Consider the following 23303-nt stretch of genomic DNA (forward strand, 5'->3'; position numbering starts at 1 on the left):
TCTTTCCTAAAAATGGCTAATTATGGACATAAAAATGTTCGAACAAAGGGTCCTGAAATTCCTAGAGAAGATTTAAACTTCAGATGCAGTAACTGACGAAGTCAGACGTTATCATAACGTATCAAGCTGAAAATTAATCTGTTAGTAGCCAGAAGATACAAGTGCTCATTTTTAGAGAAGTAAAGTTTATTACATTTGAAACAATACAGCAGAAATCTCAAAAGTATACTCATTAAATATAGTTTAATTCTTACAAATCTCCTTTTGAAAATGCAATTCATATGTGCTGCAACCTCCGAAGTTTGAATCCAAAATGAAATATGGGGGCAGGAGTCAGGGAAAGCACATCAGAGGGCTTTTGTCAAAGATCTGTACAGATCAGTACATACCTCTTCTGTCTGTGATGCAGTAGGAAAAAAAGTGATTCTAAACATATCCAAGTAAATGCAGAAAAAGACATTACTATCTGAGGCAGACCATGCTAAAATATAATTTACAATGATTAGTTTGCATTTATGATAGTTAATAATGCCTTAGTTTGAACCAATGAAATCAAGGTTTAGTTAAATTCTGCAGTATTTGCTCAGTCTTTTGCACTAAACATTAGTTCATCTGAGAAGTAATAAGATTGGAAAAGCAAATGATCCGATCCTTTTCATTAGGCTTATCATTTTCTCACTCAGTCACACTAAATGCAAACAAATCAATACAGCATCAAGATTTTTCACATAGTAAAAATGAAGACTAATGACTTGTGAAGGCAGACTGTGTACCATGTAGTATTTAACAGATGAAACTTGCAATTACCATCAACTCATTTTTTTAAATAACACCAAGATTTACAAGCCAAAATAAACATTTGATTTAAAAATTCTGCTATTCAAGATACTCAGGTGTTTTTTTTTCTCATTGAGATTGATATGGGTTGGGTCTTTTAAAAACCTGAAGAGGAGTTGGTAAGAGGAAAAAAATCCTCAAGGCTTTAAAAACCTCAGCTGTTAAAGAGTCCATACAACTACTATGCTGGCATGACAACAGGTTTTTTTTCTGTCACAAGACCATTCACTTTCCCACAGAAGTACTTCCCCCAAGCCAATTATATAGATGTAAATCAGCTTACCCATGATTAAAACTGAAGTGATCCTTCAAAAACAGGAGCATGACACCTCACCCAAAAAGATCTTTTAAGTCACTGCTAGCTGAACTGCTACTGGTCATAGTAGGTGGTGGCTGTGCAAAGTTCTGCGGGTTAAAGAAAGGATTAGTCTGCACACCGAAGGCAGGCTGTCCTATCATGCGCATCTGTGCTCCCATTACCGAACTGCCCACACCTGGAGACCCTTGAGCAGGCACAAACTGATTGAGCCACTGATTTGGTTTCTGTTGTGATAGCTGGTTCATGCTAACTTTGGGTTTCTGAGGGCCAAAGAGATTATTAAGAGCAGACATATCTGTGGGTCTTTGCTGAGTCAGCTTCGTACCAGCAGGAGGAACAAAGTTTGGCAAAGTGGAAGGTGTTCCCAATGTCATCTTGGCCACTCCAGGTGCACTTGGACTGCTGAAGAAGTTCTGGTTTGTATTAACTGGCATGTTGAATCCTGAAGTCTGAAAGCCCATGTTGGCATTTAGGCCGTTTGTTAAATTTCTCTTTGTATTATCAGTTGGTGTAGAAAACATCATACCAAGGCCCGTGGAAGGAACAGAAGTGAAGGTACTTGAAGCAGAAATTTTAGGGGTACTAACAGAAAGACTGGTTAAAGATGACATATTATCCATCAATGTGTCTGTCAGGTCCTTAGTCTGAAAAATATGAGGAAATTACTTTATCTCCAAGAATTCCAAATTACTTAAAAATTAGTAAACATTTGATAAATTTTATTATAAAGGACAAGTTAAAATTAAGCTCAATAGTCTACACTAAGACAGCAAACCACAGCTCACAGGCCAAATCCAGCCTGCCACATATTTTTGTAAGGCTTTTTAAGGATGAACATTTGCAGTCAATCTGATGACAGGGAATACAACTCTGAACTCCAATTAAATGAAATGCTGTCTCCACCGCTGCACCTCCACCAAAAAACAGAATTGCATTTTTCTCATTAGATCTGTATTACAGACAAGGATACTCTATTATTTTTGTATTTTGAATTTCATCAAAATTTTGTGGAAATTTATTTTCTCTATTTTAAGTCCCTACAAAATACTTTATTTTTGCCTCTTGGCCCACAAAGATTTTTCCCAGAGGAAGAAATTTAATGATTAAGAGGCAACAACAACAACAACAAAATAATTTAAAGAAAGCTTTTAAGATAAAGTAATTTCTGAAATCAGTAATAGTGTAAACTTTCTATCAGCAGAGACCTTAATCACTGCTCTAACACCAGCACGTAGAACACCGCCTGGACCATAGCAGGAAATAAATACTGGTCAGGACATATAGGTAAGTATTCCTAAATCAAGTCACAAACATGACTATGACAAAAAAGCTAAAAATTGAAAATTATTTTGCTCAAAAATACATAAAAGCATGAATATAATATTCCCGGTCATTTCAAAGTGAGCAGCGTTGAATTAGTACCATAGACCTAATATTTTTTAAGAACCCTCCCATTAATCTAGCTTCCTCTTTGTTGGTAACAAGCACTATTACAAAACATTATATATTAGGCAGGCTATTGAGGAGTTGTTGGAAAATTCTTGATGCCCATACTTCTTAGAAATTACACATTAAAGTATTTTCTGAAATACATTTTTATAAAACACTAGTAGGTAGACTAAGTTCTATACTACCTTACTCCTTAAGAGGAGTACGCCTTATATATGGAATTTTAAAAAGTGGTACTGATGAACCTATTGGCAGGGCAGGAATAAAGATGCAGACGTAAAGAACAGACTTGCAGGGGCGGGGAGCTGGGATGAAGTGAGAGAGTAGCACTGATGTATATACACTACCAAATGTAAAATGGATGGCTACTGGGAAGCTGCTGCATAGCACAGGGAGATCAGCTCGGTGCTTTGTGACAACCTAGAGGGAGGGGATAGGGAGGGTGGGAGGGAGGCTCAAGAGGGAGGGGATATGGGGATATATGTATAACTGATTCACTTTGTTGTACAGCAGAAACTAACACAACATTGTAAAGCATTTATACTCCAATAAAGATGTGAAAAAAAAAGTGTAGTATGCTTGAATTATGCAAAAGAAATGAATTCTGACCTGCTTGACTGGAGCAACAGGTGTGTGCACCTGGGGTTTAAGAGGTTGCTGGCTTTTCAACTTCTGTGCCTGCTCCTGTTCTTTTGCCAATTTTTGTTTTTCTTCAAGTGTAAGTGATGCCTGAAAACAAAACAAAACCAAAAAAATCAACTGACAACTTTCATAATTCCATTTGTAAAACAGAAGATTTCTTTTCAGTATGTCTGACAATACCAAGTAGTTTACAAACTACTCCTGTATTGGTGATTGCCACAGCGTAAGTTATACTTTGAATTATGACAAGATTTAACTTTAGGTAGAAACTCACAGGATCCATGCTAAACTATTTCCAGTAGGAAAATAATAATAAAATTATTATTTTAAAACCATTCATTAGAATCACCTTTTCCCAGACAATGAGAATATGATTAGGTGATATCATTTTTATAAAACTGGGAGATTCTAGCTCACTCTAAAAATATTTTAGAAACTCATCAAAAAGCTAAGTAAAAAGGAAACAACTTTTTTTTTTAACGTGAACAATTTCTTTCACTGCTAATGTCTGCATCAAATTCAACATCTGTCTTTTTCTTATATCAACTTTGCCAACCTATAAGCTCGCAGTATGTACTCTTAACAAATTTTGTGAACCACAATGTCTAGTAGTTCCTTGGCTCCACACATACAGGTACTCATATCTGTTGAATAAACAGAAGAAAACTGCCCTCAGCAGAAATTCAAAACTGACATATTTTTTATTTCGGATGCTAACCAACATTTCAATTGGAAAGTATCATTTTAAAGTTTGTTATTCAAAATCAGAATCAGAGAAGAGACACTGTAGAATTTATCAAGGGATGTGACCGGCAAAGTACAGTAGAAAGGACAAAGAAGTCAGGCAACCTAGAAATGTTACCAACATGGGAGACTGAATAATAAAGGAAGTTAAAAATCTTAAGCACGTTTATTCTCAACATGAGTCAGGTCATGCATGACCCACTGATAACTTTTAAATTTCATAAAGATAATTAAAGAATGTTTCTTATTAAGCTAAATAGTATTTCCCAACAAAAATCTGTGGTTTTAGAAGTTATATAATATAAATACGAGTACTAAAAGAACAGTAAAAACACTTACTCTTTTATGTTTATTCTGTAACCCATCTTCTTTATTTTCTGATTCACCACCAGTTAGAAGGTCTGCTCCAATGTTGTTAAAGACTTTGTCAATATGCTGAAATACAAAATGTCAACCAGCAAGATTGTGATTTTACTGCTTAAAGATCAGAGGCCCCCGAAATGGAGCACACTATCATGCATTTTTTTTCAAAAATTAGAATAATCTAAATATCTTCTTACCTGAGACCCAACATTTGTAACTTTTGTCTCCTCAGAAGCATTCATTTGATTTCCTATATCCAAAGATCTGTAAGAGAGAGTTGAGTTATAACAAAGCAATAAAAAGAAATGTATATTTTAAAAATACTTGTACTAAAAATAGTTCATCCACATGGAATTTACTACAATCTAAACAAACTGCAACTTCATTCTTTAAGGAGAGTCATAATCTTTTTCGTTATTTACTACTTAATTAATGTCTGCTTGCCCCCAAAACGAACATTTGTACACATGTCTTTTTTTTAAAGCTCAGCATTTGAGATTTACTGGAGAACTTAGTGTCATAAAATCAGGCAAGCATGGTTCTTACCATAGGAGAGTTTACAGCTCACTGAGAGACAAGATATGATATGGGAACTCAATGTGATTAAGTTCAGAATCTGTGATTCTAACAATAAATGCTATAATCACTGAATAAGTGATGTGGACAACATCTATGCCTTGAAAAACAGGTAAGATATAGACAGGAAGGAGAAAAAGAGAAGGTTCATTTACACCTCAAGTATAAATAATAGAAAATTTCTCTCTGTTGTAATTTTTAAAGATCATTTTCCAGAGTTCCTAAGTTAATATAGTCAATCCATTAAACATAATAAATATATACATCACAGAATACTTAGTGCATACAAAGGGCTATTTCACATCATTCTACACCCTGTGTATTTATTTCCATAAAACCTTCATCTTACACTGGAGCAGAACCTAAAAAGTTTGTTTTGGGGGACTTGGCTCATGATTGATATCAATTTTACTGATTTTCAGATGTCTTTGACTCAGGATTAAACTTTAACAGGCATCCTAAAATCATGTTTTGCCTCTGGAGCAAAGAATATAGTGGAGATTTGATCATAAAAACTGGCATTTTCCACTGAATAATTTTTACCCTTCCCCTCTTCCTTTGAATACTAATATTTTGCAAATAATTTAGAAAATCCTCCCTAAAAACAAACAAAAAAAGAGGTACAAGCTGTGGTACTACATATGGAATGAATTCTCTATAAATGTTTCTGGGGTTAGAGAAAAAAGAAGGAGAAGTCAAAACACCAGGATTTCACAGATCTGAAAAATATTTTTAAGTGGTGCTCTTGGCAATCAGCACCCTGAGTTTACAATGCCAGTAGCTAATGTGACAAGAGATTTTCTTAGAAACAGAATTTTCTTTATGTAGAGAAAATGCTAGGGTTACATCCTATTATGCTTCTGTATTTCAGAAATGACATCAGATTGTCAACAACATTCTATTTAAACTCAGTTCAACTTAATATGTTGGAAAATTTTTATATGCTTTACATAGAGTCAAATTGAAATCCTTCAATTTTTCTAGTCCGTATTCTAGAAAATCAACCATGACATAACTTTAATGTCACTCCTGGACCATGTGCAATTCATATGCAACCTACTTACTTCTGCTGTTCTTGCATTATATGAAGTTGCTCCAGTTTAGTCTTATGTTCAGATTCCAATCTATTAAGCATCTCTTTTATGACAGAAATGAAGGAATTGAACTGGTGTAATAAGAAATTGATATGGTTATAATGTTTCAGGTTAGCCACAAAGGTAATCTAATAAAATAATTCAACAAGTTATTCATAGTATTCTCTATTTTTATCAGAATATGACCCACTCATAGCACTGATGACATAAGAATAGTATATTTTAGCTCAATATATCATAGCAAGCTTTTACAGTATCTCTGTATGGTGGTGATATAGTTGACGAGACTTTTAAGTTCCAGAAAACATGTTCTCAATAAGTTTTACACCCTGAGTTGCCAAACAGCTATTATTCAGCAGTCTTATATAAATTCAACTCCAGCAGTTATTACATATTGATTTTTCTAGACTAATCCAAAAATGACCATCTAAATTTGTGCATATCTGAAAACAATCTGCTTAATAATGCATAAAAAATTACTCTTTATTCAGATCATTATAAAAATGACGTTTGGGGCTTCCCTGGTGTCGCAGTGGTTGAGTGTCCGCCTGCCAATGAAGGGGACACATCGGTTCGTGCCTTGGTCCAGGAAGATCCCACATGCCGCGGAGCAGCTGGGCCCGTGAGCCATGGCCACAGAGCTTGCGCATCCGGAGCCTATGCTCCGCAACGGGAGAGGCCACAACAGTGAGAGGCCCGCGTACCGCAAAAAAAAAAGGAAAAAAAGGAAAAAAAAATGACGTTTGGCTAAAATAAGCCTGTTTTCTAAAAAGTTAGTAGAAATATTAAATGTACATAATCTAACTTCCAAATAATTAAAATTCATAAAGTACATCTAATTTAAAGTTAAACATAGTTTAAGCTTTGGTTAAACTTTAAATAATAATTTTTAATTAATTAGTTTGTTTGTTTTTGGCTGCATTGGGTCTTCGTTGCTGCACGCGGGCTTTCTCTAGTTGCGGTGAGCAGGACCTACTCTTCATTGCAGTGCGCAGTCTTCTCATTGCGGTGGCTTCTCTTGTTGCGGAGCATGGGCTCTAGGTGCGCAGGCTTTGGTAGTTGTGGCTCACGGGCTTAGCTGCTCCCCGGCATGTGGGATCTTCCCGGGCCAGGGCTCAAACTCGTGTCCCCTGCATTGGCAGGTGGATTCTTAACCACTGCACCACCTGGGAAGTCCCTAGTTAAATAATTTTTATGGTACTTTAGGATCATCATAAACAATTTATTTTAATAGTACCACATATTACAGGAAGACTCTAGAAACTGCTTTCTTCCCCTCCCCAAATCTTACAACTATGTCTTTGGGCTGGGTGCTTATAAATACACTATTTTATTAATCCTCACAACTCTTCAAAGTAAATTTATTAATATTTCTATTTTATAAATGAGGGAACTCAGGCTCAGCAAGAGAGAAAGCAACTTACTCAGAAATACTAAATAACTTATATGGCAGAATTAGAATTCATACTAAGTCTGTCTCCAAAGCTTGTATTCTTTTCTACTACGTTATGCTGTCTCTCAACCATGCTCTATCATCCATTTATCCTCTGCCTGACCATAAGAGTAACAAAAGGCATATTTCCTTAGCTGTTTACCATGACTGACTCTTTGCTGATTAGTTTTTTTAACTTTTTAACAAAATATAACATACACAGAAAAGTATACATATAAGTGCACATCTCAAAAGATTCACAAACTGAATTTAACCAGTAGCCAGAAAAAGAACAGAACATTGGCAGCACCCCAGAAGCTTCCTCGTGCCCGCTTCTAGTCATTTCCTACCCTCCCTCGCCATATGACAAAACACTATTCTGACTTCTAGCAGTGTAGTTTTAACCATCTTTGTGTTTCATATAAATGGAATCGTTCAGTAGATCCTCTTCTGTGTCTGGCTTCATTTGCTCAACATAATGTTTGTGAGATTCATCTATATTGTTGCAGCATTAACATAGTAGGCCTGCACTGCTATCCTTGGAAAAGCCTGCTTGCAAGTTTGGCCCTTGGCTGGTGTCCAGGAACTCAGATTTTGGGAGGTTCCCACCATTAACTAATAATAGTGGCTCACTGTGCCTAACTGGAATTTGAGTACCAGGCAGGGGGTGCTACTTGATCAGCCCCCAATAAAAATTCCAGGCACCGAGTCTCCAATGAGCCTCTCTGGCTGGCAATATTTCAGACACACTGTCACAAGTCATTACCCAGGAAATTAAGCACATTCTGTGTGACTCCACCAAAAGATGACTCTGGAAGCTTGAGCCTGGTTTCCCCCAGACTTTGCCCCATCAACCTTCTCCCTTCACTGATTTTGCTTTATATTCTTTCACCATAACAAATCATAGCTGTGAGTACAACCATTGGCTGAGGCCTGAGTCCTCCTGGTGAATCACTGAATCTGGGGGTGGACATAGGAACCATCCCCCAACACAAGTTGTGATTGTGTTTGGATCGCTGCATGGTATTTGCTCTTTTTTAATCAAATGCTAAAAATGTATTTTCCTAAGTTACTTTATCTTTTTCACATAATGTATAATATACTTACATTATTTTAAATCAGAACTGACAGAAGAGGGCAGTCTTGAATTAGGAACCCTGTCCATGAAATGAATAGGAAAGCAGACCACATCCATGCTAACTATTGTAAAATACCAGATGATATGAATCTAAATATTTCTGCTGATGAAAATAGGTCCCCCCAAAAAATCAACCATAAAGCTGAAGAAAACTAACACACTTCAAATGTAATTATATATACTAAAATAAGCATTTGAGAATATTTTAAAACACCCTAAATCATATATATGAGAACTAAGAACAGAAATGACCAAAAGTTGAAGACTATCTTAGGCATGTTATCATTCTATTTTTCCCCAATATTCATCCTCCCTTTTTGCCAATCCTAATTTCAACCCTGCCATCCAAGATATGAAGAAATTATCAAGACAAAAACTGAAACCTAAGGACACAAACCTTCAGGGGCTTACCCCACCACTTCAAATGAAATTTTGGATCTGATTAATTTTACAAATTTCTCTAATTTGAAAACTCCATTCACTCAGCACTCTCCCCCCCTATGCCAAAAGCTCTCTTGCTTAACTCTCAGCTTTCTGCTTCCTTCATTGCTCTAATTCACTTTTAGTCCTTAATTCCAAACCTTGCCAGCCTATCCATTTCTGACACTCTCAGTTAAACAGTAACCCTTCTCCATCTTTTCCATTATACATCATTAAACATTAGTTTTATGGTGAACAAAATGCCTTGTCATTACTCTGTACCTCAAATTTTCTCTCAATTCAATAAAAATTTTTGTTTCTGGCACTGTACTAAGTACTGGGGATGTAATGAAGAATAAGCTATACCAACCAGCCTTCTGGGAAAGTCAGACACACAAGTATATAGCTATGACAACTACAGTGATAGAGGTATGCAGAGGTAATTCTATAATAACCTTTGAGTACATAGTCCCTTTGCTCAAACATTTACCACATCTTGAAAGTTCAAATACCTAAATGAGATGAGCATTTAAAGTCTGCCTATTCTAGGGCTTTCACTATCGTGGCCCAGGTTCAGTCTCTGGTGGGGGAACTGAGATCCTGCAAGCTGCATGGCATGGCCAAAATAAAATAAAATAAAATAAAATAAAATAAAATGAAAGTCTACCTATTCTAGTCTCAATTTATCTTAATATCATCACTCCCTGATTATATTATAGGTATCTCTCAAACTGTATTATTCATTCCCTGTGGCAGATAGACTCTAAAATGGTCCCAATTATCTCCTCATTCTGCTACTCTTGTCTTTGTGTAATCCCCTACCTTCAAACATGGGCAGGACCTGTGACTTGCTTGTAACCAACAGAATATGGCAAAGGTAATGGGATGGCATTTCCTTGACTACATTATAAGAGACTATAACTTCCATCTTTCTAGCAGACTCTTTCTGGCTTTGATGAAACCAGATGATGCCGTGTTGGAGGTCCATGAAACAAGGAATTCACAGTGGCAACCAGCTAACAGAAAGCAACAAAGTGAGGCCTTCGGTTCAAGAGTCTGAAAGGAATTTAATCCTGCCAATGACCATTGAGTGAGCTTAGAAACAGATCCTCCCCCAGCTGAGCATTCAGATGAGACCTCAGTCTTTGACTGCAGCATTGTAAGAAACTCTGAGCAGAGCATCATGCCCTGGCTTGGCTGACCCACAGAAACTGTGAGATAATAAATCTATGTTGTTTTAAACCTGCAAGTTGTGGTGATTTGTGAGGTAGCAATAAATAATGAACATACAGCCCAGACATATTTTTTTTCCCTTTGTTCATGTCAATTTCACAGTCCCAAATTTGAAGTAGTCCCCAATCCTACACATCTTTCAAAATTCTGCTCATTTACTATCTCCCAATTAGGCCTCCAATAATCCATCCTTCCAACTCACATACTGCTTAGTTTGAACCCACAAACTTTCTTCATTCATCTCTTTGGCATATTTTTCCTTGTTTTGCCAATTTATATGTAATATATTTATACATTCAATGCCAAGAAAACAGTAAGCTGAATAAATTGAATAAAGCACAAAACTACTCCTACCTGATTGAGATTAAGATTGTTTTCAATACTCAGGGGAATCAGATGAGGCAATACTTTTCCAGCCAACTGCTCTTTGGTGATTCCCAATTTCTTATGAGTAAAAGTACATTTGTAAATACCTGAAAGAAAAGAGTAAGACAAATGTTATAATTCAGTACCACAAATCAATAGAAATCAGAAAAACCGTGTATCTATATGAAATCTCTTGATAATCAGTATAGTTACAAATTTTTCCTTATCAATGCTTAGAAGAAGGATGCTCTTATATATGAATCAGAATGATTTCAGCTTTACTGTCAGTTTAGATTTAACATACCATGACACATTTATCCTGTATTCTTTTGGTTTTAAGAACACATTTAATGATAGTATAGAATTAAAAGTCTATCAGAACTAGATACAGTTCTTACAGTGCAGCAGTAAGGCTACAGAATGTCTCTCTATTCTGAACACATCTAAATATATATTTCAGACATCTCATTCAAACTTGAGACATCTATTTAAAGTGTCTAAGTATAGGTCCTATACCTTTATTCACTTCTTTAACGAATCAGACTCAACATCTCTGAACTTTAATAATTTAAGTCAACTCCACACAGTCCTTCCCTGTTGTCTTACCTATTTACTCAACTTTCAGGACCCTGCTTGATACACCTATTGCACAAAGCCTTCATTTGATAAACTGAGCATGTTTGCTCCTCATTCTCTGAATGCTTTTGTGTTATAAGTGTTTTGTATAGAATCCAAAGCTTTAGAACACACCATCTCCTGTTATTCTGCTGTTGCACACTTCACTTACATACTCAAAGAATAACTTTCAGGGCCCATTAAATGCTTATTTGCAGGGCACTATGCTCATTACTTTCCCTTCAGTTGGTCTCACTGATTCTCACAAAACTCCTAAAATGATATTATTTTTATCCTCATTTGATAGATGAAGAAACTTTTCAAAGTCACTCCAGGAACTGGCATAGCCAGGACTGGGGTTAGGGCTCTTTCCACTACGTCAAACTCCTTCTTAAGAAGACTAATTCCTTTGAGCTCAAAAGTTTCATACCATATCACAAAAGTTCTACATCTACAGAGGTCCACAACAGATTACTTACTGACCATTTCTACAAATATTTACTGAGGGCTTTCTATAAATCAGGTACTACAGTAGGTAATAAAGATACATGGCTGAATAACAGTTTTTCTTCAAAACTAATAAAGAACTTCAAGTTTAGTAACTTGTTAATGTTTCTGTGATTCCACAGCTAGGTCTACCTCTATTAGTACAGCAGACCCTGAACATTTTCAGATTGGGCTTTAACTATTTATAGGCAATTTCAGAGTTTTTTTTACAGAGTGATTTATAATTATGCTGATAGAATAGAATGTGCTGTAAGGCCAATAATGCTTCATCAGCACATCACTTAGCAGTGAAAAATATTTGTTCAGACTTAAACATATCTAAATTAAAAACCAGCTCTACCAGTTATCAGCTGTATAACCTTGAATAACTTACCTCACCCATCTGAGCCTCAGTTTCCTTACCGTAAAACAGAAATAACAGTACCTATCTCATTGGATTTTGAAGAGGACAAAATAAGGTAATGCAGAGAAAAGACTCAGCACAGTGCCTCTTACAAATCACGTACCAAATAAACATCAGGTATTGACTATTCAGGTCATCAGGTAAATGACTATTAAGACTGATATCATTTTTGTGTATGGTGTTAGGGAGTGATCTAAACTCATACTTTTACATGTACCTGTCCAGTTTTCCCAGCACCACTTATTGAAGAGGCTCAGACCTACTAGAGAATGGACTTGAGGATATGGGGAGGGGGAAGGGTAAGCTGTGACAAAGCGAGAGAGAGGCATGAACATATATACACTACCAAACGTAAGGTAGATAGCTAGTGGGAAGCAGCCGCATAGCACAGGGAGATCAGCTCAGTGCTTTGTGACCACCTGGAGGGGTGGGATAGGCAGGGTGGGAGGGAGATGCAAGAGGGAAGAGATATGGGAACATATGTGTGTGTATAACTGATTCACTATGTTATAAAGCAGAAGCTAACACACCATTGTGAAGCAATTATACTCCAATAAAGATGTAAAAAAAAAAAAAAGACTGGTATCAGCATTTCACATAGTTTTGTTTGCCTCTCTTATTTAGTACCATTTTATAGAGAAAACTACATGCTATCATGATATATGTGAAGCCAGGATTCCCAAATATCTTACTCCTTTATAAATGTCAAGTCCTACCACTTTTGCTAAAATTAACACAAAGAAAAGTTGTATCATAGCATTTACCCCATCATTCTTCAGTTACTGAATGCTATATACATGAAAAGAGTACAAAATGGTTTTATAGATTGAAAAGTTTACTTGCATAACTGTAAGACAATAAAGTAGCATCAAATGACATTAAGTTTTCAGCTACCTAAAATTCCCATGAGGACCGCAGGTTCCTTGGATGGAATTTGTTGTAAGAACGGCAGAATATCATCAAGTACAAACCACTTATCCAAGTATTCCAAAATCTTTCCTAAGCACACTAATGAATTTACACGTACCTATTAAAAGAGGTAAACTGAATTAGTCATTTAAAGTCTTTGCAATCTAGACCAAAATATTTTAAGTATGAGTATAATCTTCATATAGGTATATGTTAAAACCTCAAGAATAAAAGTAGGTTTAAAAGCTCTCGTCCTGGGCTTCCCTGGTGGCGCAGTGGTTGAGAGTCCGCTTGCCGATGCAGCGGACACGGGTTTGTGCCCGGGTCCGGGAAGATCCCACATGCCGCGGAGCGGCTGGGCCTGTGAGCCATGGCCGCTGAGCCTGCGCGTCCGGAGGCTGTTCTCCGCAACGGGAGAGGCCACAACAATAAGAGGCCCGCGTACAGCAAAAAAAAAAAAAAAAAAAAAAAAAAAAAAAAAAAAAAAAAGCTCTCGTCCTTTATTAATATAGAAAATTCACATATTTATAAATTCTCCTGACTTGTTTCAGAAAGAATCTTTGATTGCTTTGCCAGGATACTAGGTAGCTAAAGGTAAGGAATGATTTTAATTTTATATCTGTTTAAATAAAGTAATTAGGATCTGAAAAGCTTTATTACACGTTTGTTTGCTAAGAATATTTCCTTGGGGTCATTTGCATTATAAAAAAGGACTTGGGCTTCCCTGGTGGCGCAGTGGTTGAGAGTCCGCCTGCCGATGCAGGGGACACGGGTTCGTGCCCTGTCCAGGAGGATCCCGCATGCCGCGGAGCGGCTGGGCCCTGTGAGCCATGGCCGCTGAGCCTGCGCGTCTGGAGCCTCTGCTCTGCAGAGGCCACAACTGTGAGAGGCCCGCGTACCGCAAAAAAAAAAAAAAAAAAAAAGGACTAAATTTTCCCACCAAGTGATTAATTTTATTGGGCTTCCAGTATTTTTCTCTAATTCAGGTTCAAGTCATTCTTAAACTAAATGTTTTAACAACATGTGAAAAGTATATTTGTCCTACATAAAGTTTTGTATTTCTAAATATATCTTTAATACAGTTACTAAAACCTGATACTTAGGAGCTCTTTTATCACAATTCTATCAATTGTGATATCTATATTCTCTTGACTATCTTGATAAATATTTCACACCCTACTTTTTTAGCTAGAATTGGTTAAGATAGAATACTTTTAGTCAGGATCATAATATCAATAAAACTATATATATATATTTTTTTTTTAAGTAAACTAAGAAAAGCAGAAAATAATTAGTTGGTAAAAAAAACAAAAAGCACCACATTTCTGCAAGAAAGATGGGGAAAAAAAACTGTGGCTTAAAGCAGAAAAGGGTTAAGAAAAAAATTACTCAAATTTTCTACTGAAGCACTCAAAGTTAGGGGATGGGAGTAATGTCAGGGATGGAATACTGTAAAATTATATATCAGGGAAAACTATGGCTATTGCTCACTTTCATAGTACTATATATAGTCTACTTATAGCCATGACAAAATATATGAACAAACTATAAAAAGGTTATTAAACAATAAATTATTTAAGCCAATGAGGCGTGAAAGAAAAACAAAAATTAATATGCGATTACTTACAGCAAGGGAAGACGTTTGTAGACATGCATTTTTAATTCTTGGTATCAAGGCATTTTTCATGGATGGGTACTCTATAAGATTTGCAAAGGTTGGAATGATGTTTAGACAGAGTTCCTATTAAGAAAATAAATCGGATCAATCTTAGAGAAAGGTTCTCTCACATACTAAAAAACATTTTGCATTTGCATGGCTAATTTGTCACATAGCTTAAAATAAACTTTTATATATGGTATATCATTTGATCTTTTCAACAACTGTTTGAAAGAAAAATACTTATTATCAATTTTGAATTTTACAGATGAGGAAACAGGCTCAGAAGACCTTGCTCAAATTCACGCTAGGTCATATAACTAGCATATATACCAAAATTCCCTGATCGCATTCCCAGTTTCTTTCCCTGATAACACAATTAATTCTTCATTCATTTTTAGAAATAGGAACATCTAAAAAAAAAGTAACATCTAAGTTTTGCTACCTTTCACAACAAGGGAAAAATCAAGTACAAAGTCATGTAAAACTATTCCTCTTAAATAAGGAATTTCTTAGCTGTTACATATATCCATCCATATGATGGATATAATACAAACATTTAAAAATATATTTTCAAAGACTGTTTAACAATATCAAGGATAAAATGCAATAAGATACTATCATATAATCCCATTTTTTAAATCTGTCTACAGGCTTAGGGAAAAAAACTGGAAGGATATATCTGGGAATATTAACTGTGGGCATCTCTGACAGAGGATTTTAATTTCCTTTATATTTTTAACTATTTCTAAATTCTGAAACTAAAGCCAATATAAATGACAGAAACAGGAAAAGTTATTTAAAACATTCTTGTTAACTTAATGCCATGCCATAGTGTAAATGACTGGAACTGGGAACTTCAAGGATAACAGAAGAAAGGGGGGATGATGGAGGATTAAATGAGATAAAAAAAGAACAGGAAATGGCTTGAGAAATAACTGGCTGAAGAACCTAATCTCAGATACCTTATAAGGCAGAATGATCCTTGTAGGAAAGCAAAAAAGAGATTACTGAAGAAAATGGGGGTATAAATGTATATCAGGGAAGGAGTTATTGACGATATTTGGTAACCTTAAAGACATTCATTTATGGTTAGCAGATAAAAATGAATCATCCACTAAAAATCTGTTATCAGTATACTGGCAAGTATTTTATTTGCTTTAACTTATCCCCAGACTTCCAAAAGGCAGATAGAAAGAAAAGAGTTAATATTAATATCTATTCAGAAGTATAATAATTAAGTAGGTGATATAACTTGAGGATAATAAATACAAACTACATTTAAGGGACTATTTTCCACAGATGGTAGAGAATGAGCAAGGATGAGCAGTCAGTGAGATACTGTGCTCCTGTTACCAGAGGGGAACAGGGAAGTTCAGCCCTTAATTGATATCAGAGTGACAGAGAGAGAGAGACTGATGCACACATGCACTACGCCATATAATCCAGCAGTAGGTTACAAAGAGGGAAATCTTAAATTATGTCTAAATCACTTGGCTAGAGGAGGGGAGAACCATAGGAGGAGACAGAGTAAAGAAACTAAGAACAGGAGATTGAAAAAAACAAAACAAACAAAAGGAAGTCCAATTAGCATATTCTCAGGAACCTCTGCCTATTATTTTCTACTTTCTCTGTAACTGGTGGTGGGGAGGGGAGAATGAAAACATATTCTACGTTTATTTAAAGATAAATAATTTTAAAAACTGGTTCTCATATACATTTCTATTAATGCCTCTAATGACCCTAACTTTTGTTAACGACCTTCTACTTTTCCAAATGCTTTTCTAAACTCTCTTTAGCCTCTTAAATAGTTCTAATCAAACTTCAATTTAAAAATACCATTCCAAAAATGAATCTCAGAAGTTACCTCCTAGTCTTCTAACTTGCATGAAGCTTGAGGAAAAGATTTTTGTTTCTTGCTCTTGCTCTCTCTCCCAAAGCTTAGATAGGCTTTAACTTTATCAGACTCTTACCAAGCAATGTTGATACTAGTTAATTGGACTGGTGACTAAACACTTATATTGAATGATATCAGAAATGCTAGTTTCTAAAACTTGGCAAAGTGCACAACTCAATTTGAATTATGTATTAACTATTTTAATAAAATACTTGCTGGTAATTTATTGGCCAAACTAACCCCCTTAGGATCACTTGATCCTCCCTCTCCTCCCTAATTTCACTGAATATAAAACCAGGTTGACTACACAGGGCCTCTGGGAATGTTTCAAGAAGCTATAATTCACAATTCCTTTGGAAAGCACTTAAAAGTAATAGTAAGTACCTTCCCCAATCATTCCACGTCATTTGGACAAAGGCAGCAAGAGATGACGTTATAAGGAAAATTTTTAACATCAACTTCACAACTTGGAATAAAAGAAAACTTAGATAAGGACTGAAATGAGTCAAACAAGTGACCTTATATGTGTGGTATTAGGTTCACATTTAAAAAAAAAAAGCTTTGGTCAATAACTTATAAAAAGTAAAATTCTGGGCTTCCCTGGTGGCGCAGTGGTTGAGAGTCCACCTGCCGATGCAGGGGACACGGATTCGTGCCCCGGTCCGGGAAGATCCCACATGCCGCAGAGAGGCTGGGCCCGTGAGCCATGGCCGCTGGGCCTGCGCGTCCGGAGCCTGTGCTCCGCAACGGAAGAGGCCACAGCGGTGAGAGGCCCGTGTACCGCAAAAAAAAAAAAAAAAAAAAAAAGTAAAATTCTTTGTTTTTCTTTACTAGAATCTTTGCACTGGTGAAGAGACCATAAACTTTTAAATATGACACCTTTTATGCAGTGAGATGTTCTTAACATAAGTATTTATTTTCCAAAGTGAGGAAAAAAAGCTCAAACTAAATTATACTTTTAATAGCAATCCAAAAATTTTTTTCCAGATAACCCAACCAATATTTTAGTAGCAAAATTACAGAACTAAAAGTCTGGCAAAGTATGTGATGTTTGGGCTTCCCTGGTGGCGCAGTGGTTGAGAATCCGCCTGCCAATGCAGGGGACACGGGTTCGAGCCCTGGTCCGGGAAGATCCCGCATGCCACGGAGCAACTAAGCCTGTGAGCCATAACTACTGAGCCTGCGCTCTAGAGCCCGTGAGCCACAACTACTGAGCCCACGAGCCACAACTACTGAAGCCCACGCGCCTAGAGCCCGTGCTCTGCAACAAGAGAAGCCACCACAATGAGAAGCCCGCGCACTGCAGCGAAGAGTAGCCCCCGCTCACCACAACTAGAGAAAAGCCCGCATACAGCAACGAAGACCCAACACAGCCAAAAATAAAATAAATAAATTTAAAAAAAGTATGTGATGTTTTAACAGCACTTTTGTAACACAAAAGCCTGACTATAAATGCATTAGGGATGGTCACACTAAATTACTATCTGCTTTTCTACCTACCTGCTATACAAATTAACTTCAATGCAAAAGGAACAACATTTCTGAATAGAAGACTGAGTTATCAAACGTGAAAGAAAATTATAAGTATGAGAAGTACCTACTTAACACTTTCATAAGAAAAAGGCACATACATCTTTGTCATTTTCATTCATATATTAATTATTCATTTAGGAAGAAGGTATACAGCAATCCAAACTACAACAAATCAAACCTTCTATAATAGTAGCTTACTGATAAGCAACACATCATTTTACTTTATTTTTTTATTTTTATTTTTGCGATACGTGGGCCTCTCACTGTTGCGGCCTCTCCCGTTGCGGAGCACAAGCTCTGGATGCGCAGGCTCAGCGGCATGGCTCACGGGCCCAGCCGCTCTGCGGCATGTGGGATCTTCCCGGACTGGGGCACGAACCCGTGTTCCCTGCATCGGCAGGCGGATTCTCAACCACTGCGCCACCAGGGAAGCCCTCATTTTACTTTATTAATACAGGTATTCATCAATTGATTCTTCAAATTAGTTAGGAGTGAACACACTAGTAGTAGTATACGTCATGCAATTCAATGGATTAATATATACTATTGAGCTTTATATTAAAAAAATTATGACAAACTTAAAATGTACTTTACTTCTTTCTTTTGCTTTAAGAATCAGAATCATCATTAAAGGAAAAAAATTGAATATTATACCTGGATCTGAATGGAAGGAGCCTCTAGGGCTCTGTAAACCATTGGCAAGACACTGTTCTTTATCTCATCAGGAGGAGTTTTGGTTAGTAGCAAATCCATTTTTTGGAGGAAAATTAACAAAATCTGTGTAGAAAAGGCGAACAATGTATTAAAGTCTAGAATCTTTATGACACTTTATACATGCCAAAATTTAAAGTAGCTTCAAAAGAATGTTATGTATTTTGACACTCACCATGTTGCTAGCCTGAAGGCATGGAAGACAAAAACATATAAATCAAGTCTCTTATGTTTCTAGAAGCACTATATTTAACATCTGCTCTCAGTTTAAACATTTAAATAAAGACTAATCTCCTAAATCACATATCTTCAGTAATACATCACTCACCCACAAGTACCAACTATCTGCAAAGCTACCAGGTAAAAAAATAAAAGCCTGAGGGCAGCAAAGTCAGATGTCCCAAAGAAGTAAATTCCATCACTATGCTTCTATAAAGTTCAAGAGAAGAAAAGGTACAGAAATGAAAAGGACTGTCAGGAAAAATTCTAGAAACATTTTCAATTGTCCCTGATCATTTGTTTGCCACCACATAAGTAAGTAATAAGGAACAAACTATCCCTTCTATCCATGCAGAATACTTAGTTTTGTCAAGGCTCAGTTAAAATTTTTCAGAAGGGATTTTTAGCTAGACTACTACTACTACTACTACTACTAAGGGAAAAAAATACAAAGAATTAAGACAAATAAAAGCTCAGATGATAGGTTCCTTAGGATCCTATCTGATGCATACCTTAGTGAACATGGGACTCCACTCCTTTCCCTCCTGACACCTTGACCATGTTTGGAGAACTCTGCTTCGAAGCCTACAGCTCTCTCACCTGCCCTTTCCTTAAGCAGGGGAACTCCTGTCTTACTACCACAGACTTCCTTCGGTTCCCCTCCTTTCAATGGAAGGACCACAAACAGTCTGTCATAAAACCATTAAATCAGGTAATCAATGGTTTACCAATAAGCTCTTGCCATGTAGTAGCAGAAACTTAATAATATTTACCATGTGCCAGAAAATTTCATTTAATTTCAACAACCCTTTTCACATTTCAGAAATGAGCAAAATAGAAACTTTAAGAGAGTAATGATTTGTCCAAGGAGATGAAGAAGGCGAGATTCTAACCCAGGTATGTGACCTTACTGCTCTCTTAAATCCAAGTCTACCTTGAATCTGGCAAATAAATATTTTAATAGCATCTATATCAGAGACTAATTAAATTTTCCCTTAACAATACACACACACACATATTATTTCCATGGTGCTGGAAGCATTTCTCCTCTTCTGGTGAAACTATTTATTAGCAATAAAATAAAGAGAAACAACTTGCATAAACCATCTACAAATTAAAGACTCTTAATAACAAAACAAAAAAACAGAAATACTTAAAAGTGCAGGAGAAAAATAAATATTTAGTTTCCTAAACCTGTAACTTTCAATAAGGCAATGGGAACAATATGACACATGCAAAATATCATTACAATTTGTTTTCTGAGACAGTAACTTGTGGAGAGCTACAGACATTTATTTGCAAAGTTCAATTACAATTTTAGGAATGGTTCACTTCAAACATATGCAAAATAGCTTCTGACTAATGGAAAAGAAAGTCTCTCACACTTACCTCAATTTTGAAAAATTCAAATATCCTTTCCTTTTCTTTTCAATGATAGTTATCATTGACTAAGACCACTGAATAAACAGGAAAAAAAATCTACATACATACCTGGATTGGCTCCTGCTGTTTAAAGACAGGGCCAAGTTCAGGTAGAATTAACTTGACATATTCTTCTTTGGTACATTCTTCAGCAATGAGTAGAACATTGGGCAAAACAAAAGGTACCATGTCAGGGTTTACGAATTCTGAAGTCAAACAAGGCAAAATTCTCTGCACAATGACACGCTGAAAGGCAAAAAATGTTTTCATAAAACTAGTCTTTATATCAGATCTTTAGTATTAACATTGAAGTTAAGAGTCTAAAATCTCCAATTCCTTTGGGTAAGGTGACTATATAATTTATAGTTGAAACTGGGACACTTTTTTTTTTTTTTTTTTTTTGCGGTATGCGGGCCTCTCACTGTTGCGGCCTCCCCCGTTGCGGAGCACAGGCTCCGGACGCGCAGGCTCCGGACGCGCAGGCTCAGCGGCCATGGCCCACGGGCCCAGCCGCTCCGCGGCATATGGGATCCTCCCAGACCGGGGCACGAACCCGTATCCCCTGCATCGGCAGGCGGACTCTCAACCACTTGCGCCACCAGGGAGGCCCTGGGACACTTTTGAGAGTAAAATAAGGTGCTATTGCTAATTATGCCAGGACAAAAGACATAACTTGGGAACATCATAGATAAAGGGGGACATATGATTACCCTTCCTTTAGGAAATCTTCCCCAATTAGTCTTCACTAATATAGTTCTCCTCTTAATTTCTTCATTACTTATGATTCATACCACACATTGTTAATTGTTGTTTCATGCACATTAACCCTATCTACACTTACTGTAAAGCCCTTGAAAGCAAGGACAATATTTTGTTTCCCATTTATTCTCCACAGCATCTAAGTAAAGGGCTAGACAAAGAGTGCATAACCAATGAATATCTGATAGATTAAACACTGGAGATATTTCTGCAAAGGAATTACTAGTTTTCCAGCCAGTGACTTCTTTAGCAATCACTAATATTTTTAGACCATATTATCCTCACGATTTAATAAGCCAGAAAGGGAGAGTAAAGGAATTGGAGAGACTAGTATCAATACAGCAGTATAACTGCTAGTGAGGCAGTGATTTCCACAATGACAGTTTATGGACTTCTCTTCTGATGTTTAATGTCCAAGTGCTGCCTTTGCATAGGTGGTATCCTTCCAATTTTTTACCCTATTTAATAATTTTTGGACCACACAAAAAAGGTCCACTAAACTTTTGTGACTTCAGTCTGTAGCCTTTTATAGTCATTTATGTACCCCTGGCAAAAGTTACATTTTTTTTTTGGAAGGGTTATTATAGTAAGTCAAAGTAAATTTTAAATTCTATACTCCTGACTATAATAACAAACTGATCAACAACAAACCTTGGGCAGTTTTGACAGAACCTTTGGCAGTCCTTTGAAAAACTGTGATTTCTGAAGGTTATCTCTTTGGAATAAGGTATCAAAATACTGCAGTGTTACTGCACCAACATCATCAAAGAAGGGAATCTAAAAACAGAGAAACAGAATTATTCTGATAAGTATTAAAGTACTTCTCATATCTGAAACTGACACATTATGATGAAAAAATATTCAGAAACATTTAGCGAAATGCTAAAGACCACTTAATAAAAATTCTAATTATAAAAATCAGAATAAGAAAGTAATAAATTATTTTTCTTTTCAAGGTCAGTTTTTCAGAATCAGTACCTGTGAGTTAGCTGCACAGTAACATTTTCTTTACATAACTAGTAAAATATTAAAAGATTAAGTAAAATATCTTGAGGGCATAAACAGTACCATTCATTAAAATCCATTGGTTATATGAGTGAATTTGAGGGCTATGAATTCTTGGGGTGTCTAGAACTTCTGCATGCCTAACTGTAACTATTAGGTCTCTTTATTTGAAATCTTAAACTTTATATCAGAGCACTTACCTGCATAAATTGTTTAACTCTTTAAGATTAAAAGAAGATGAATATTTAATACATTCAAGAATACAGATGTTATCTGGGGACTATATCTGATTAAATCTTCAGATGCATTTAATCAACTTTAACTCATTTTTTGTCCCTCCATCTAAGGCAGGAATTCACATGCACTCACCTTTGTCATTTGATCTGCATCTGGTCTTACAGTTGGAGTTACGTTTAACAGTAGTTTTACATGCTCACGGACTTCCTCAGGTATATTTGTAAGTGAACTAGATCCTAAACGACTCAGCTTCAAAAGAGTAATAACGTTAAATATGAATATAAAACATTCAAAAGATACACATTTATACTGTCAATAGTCCATTTAAGAAAACTTTTTGAGGGACTCCCCTGGTGGTGCAGCGGTTAAGAATCCGCCTACCAATGCAGGGGACACGGGTTCGAGCCCTGGTCCAGAAAGATCTCACATGCCACAGAGCAACTAAGTCCGTGCATCACAACTACTGAGCCTGCGCTCTAGAGCCCACGAGCCAAAACTACTGAGCCCGAGTGCCACAACTACTGAAGCCCGTGCGCCTAGAGCCCGGGCTCTGCAACAAAAGAAGCCACCACAATGAGAAGCCCATGCACCACAACAAAGAGTAGCCCCCGCTCACTGCAACTAGAGAAAACCCACGCGCAGCAACGAAGACCCAATGCAGCCAAAAATAAATAACAAATAAATAAATAAAAAAAGAAAACTTTTTGAAATTTACTAAAAAATATATTTTTAGATTGAACAAATGACTAATTCTACTGTTGCAAGATAATTAAAACACATCTTTAATACCTGAAATTGTCTCTATTCCTAAAACAA

At 36.4% G+C, this 23303-nt stretch overlaps 1 protein-coding gene across 2 annotated transcripts in view; it reads right to left on the reverse strand.

The window, feature by feature from the left end:
- Positions 1 to 226: 226 nt before the first annotated feature.
- The window catches only part of SCYL2 (SCY1 like pseudokinase 2), a 59758-nt gene continuing 36681 nt past the window's right edge, over positions 227 to 23303 (reverse strand). For both annotated transcript variants that reach the window (XM_060113249.1, XM_060113250.1), the window contains exons 7-18: positions 22620 to 22736; positions 21897 to 22022; positions 20556 to 20732; positions 18789 to 18911; positions 14675 to 14788; positions 13033 to 13165; positions 10602 to 10720; positions 5995 to 6095; positions 4552 to 4618; positions 4331 to 4426; positions 3215 to 3334; positions 227 to 1800 (exon numbers count right to left, since the gene is read on the reverse strand). In XM_060113249.1, coding sequence (XP_059969232.1) covers positions 1168 to 1800; positions 3215 to 3334; positions 4331 to 4426; positions 4552 to 4618; positions 5995 to 6095; positions 10602 to 10720; positions 13033 to 13165; positions 14675 to 14788; positions 18789 to 18911; positions 20556 to 20732; positions 21897 to 22022; positions 22620 to 22736 — 1926 coding nt within the window. In that variant the 3' untranslated portion in view covers positions 227 to 1167. The remainder of the gene's footprint in view (positions 1801 to 3214; positions 3335 to 4330; positions 4427 to 4551; positions 4619 to 5994; positions 6096 to 10601; positions 10721 to 13032; positions 13166 to 14674; positions 14789 to 18788; positions 18912 to 20555; positions 20733 to 21896; positions 22023 to 22619; positions 22737 to 23303) is intronic.

This window comes from Mesoplodon densirostris, chromosome 11, assembly GCF_025265405.1.
Source record: "Mesoplodon densirostris isolate mMesDen1 chromosome 11, mMesDen1 primary haplotype, whole genome shotgun sequence".
Lineage (NCBI taxonomy): Eukaryota > Metazoa > Chordata > Mammalia > Artiodactyla > Ziphiidae > Mesoplodon > Mesoplodon densirostris.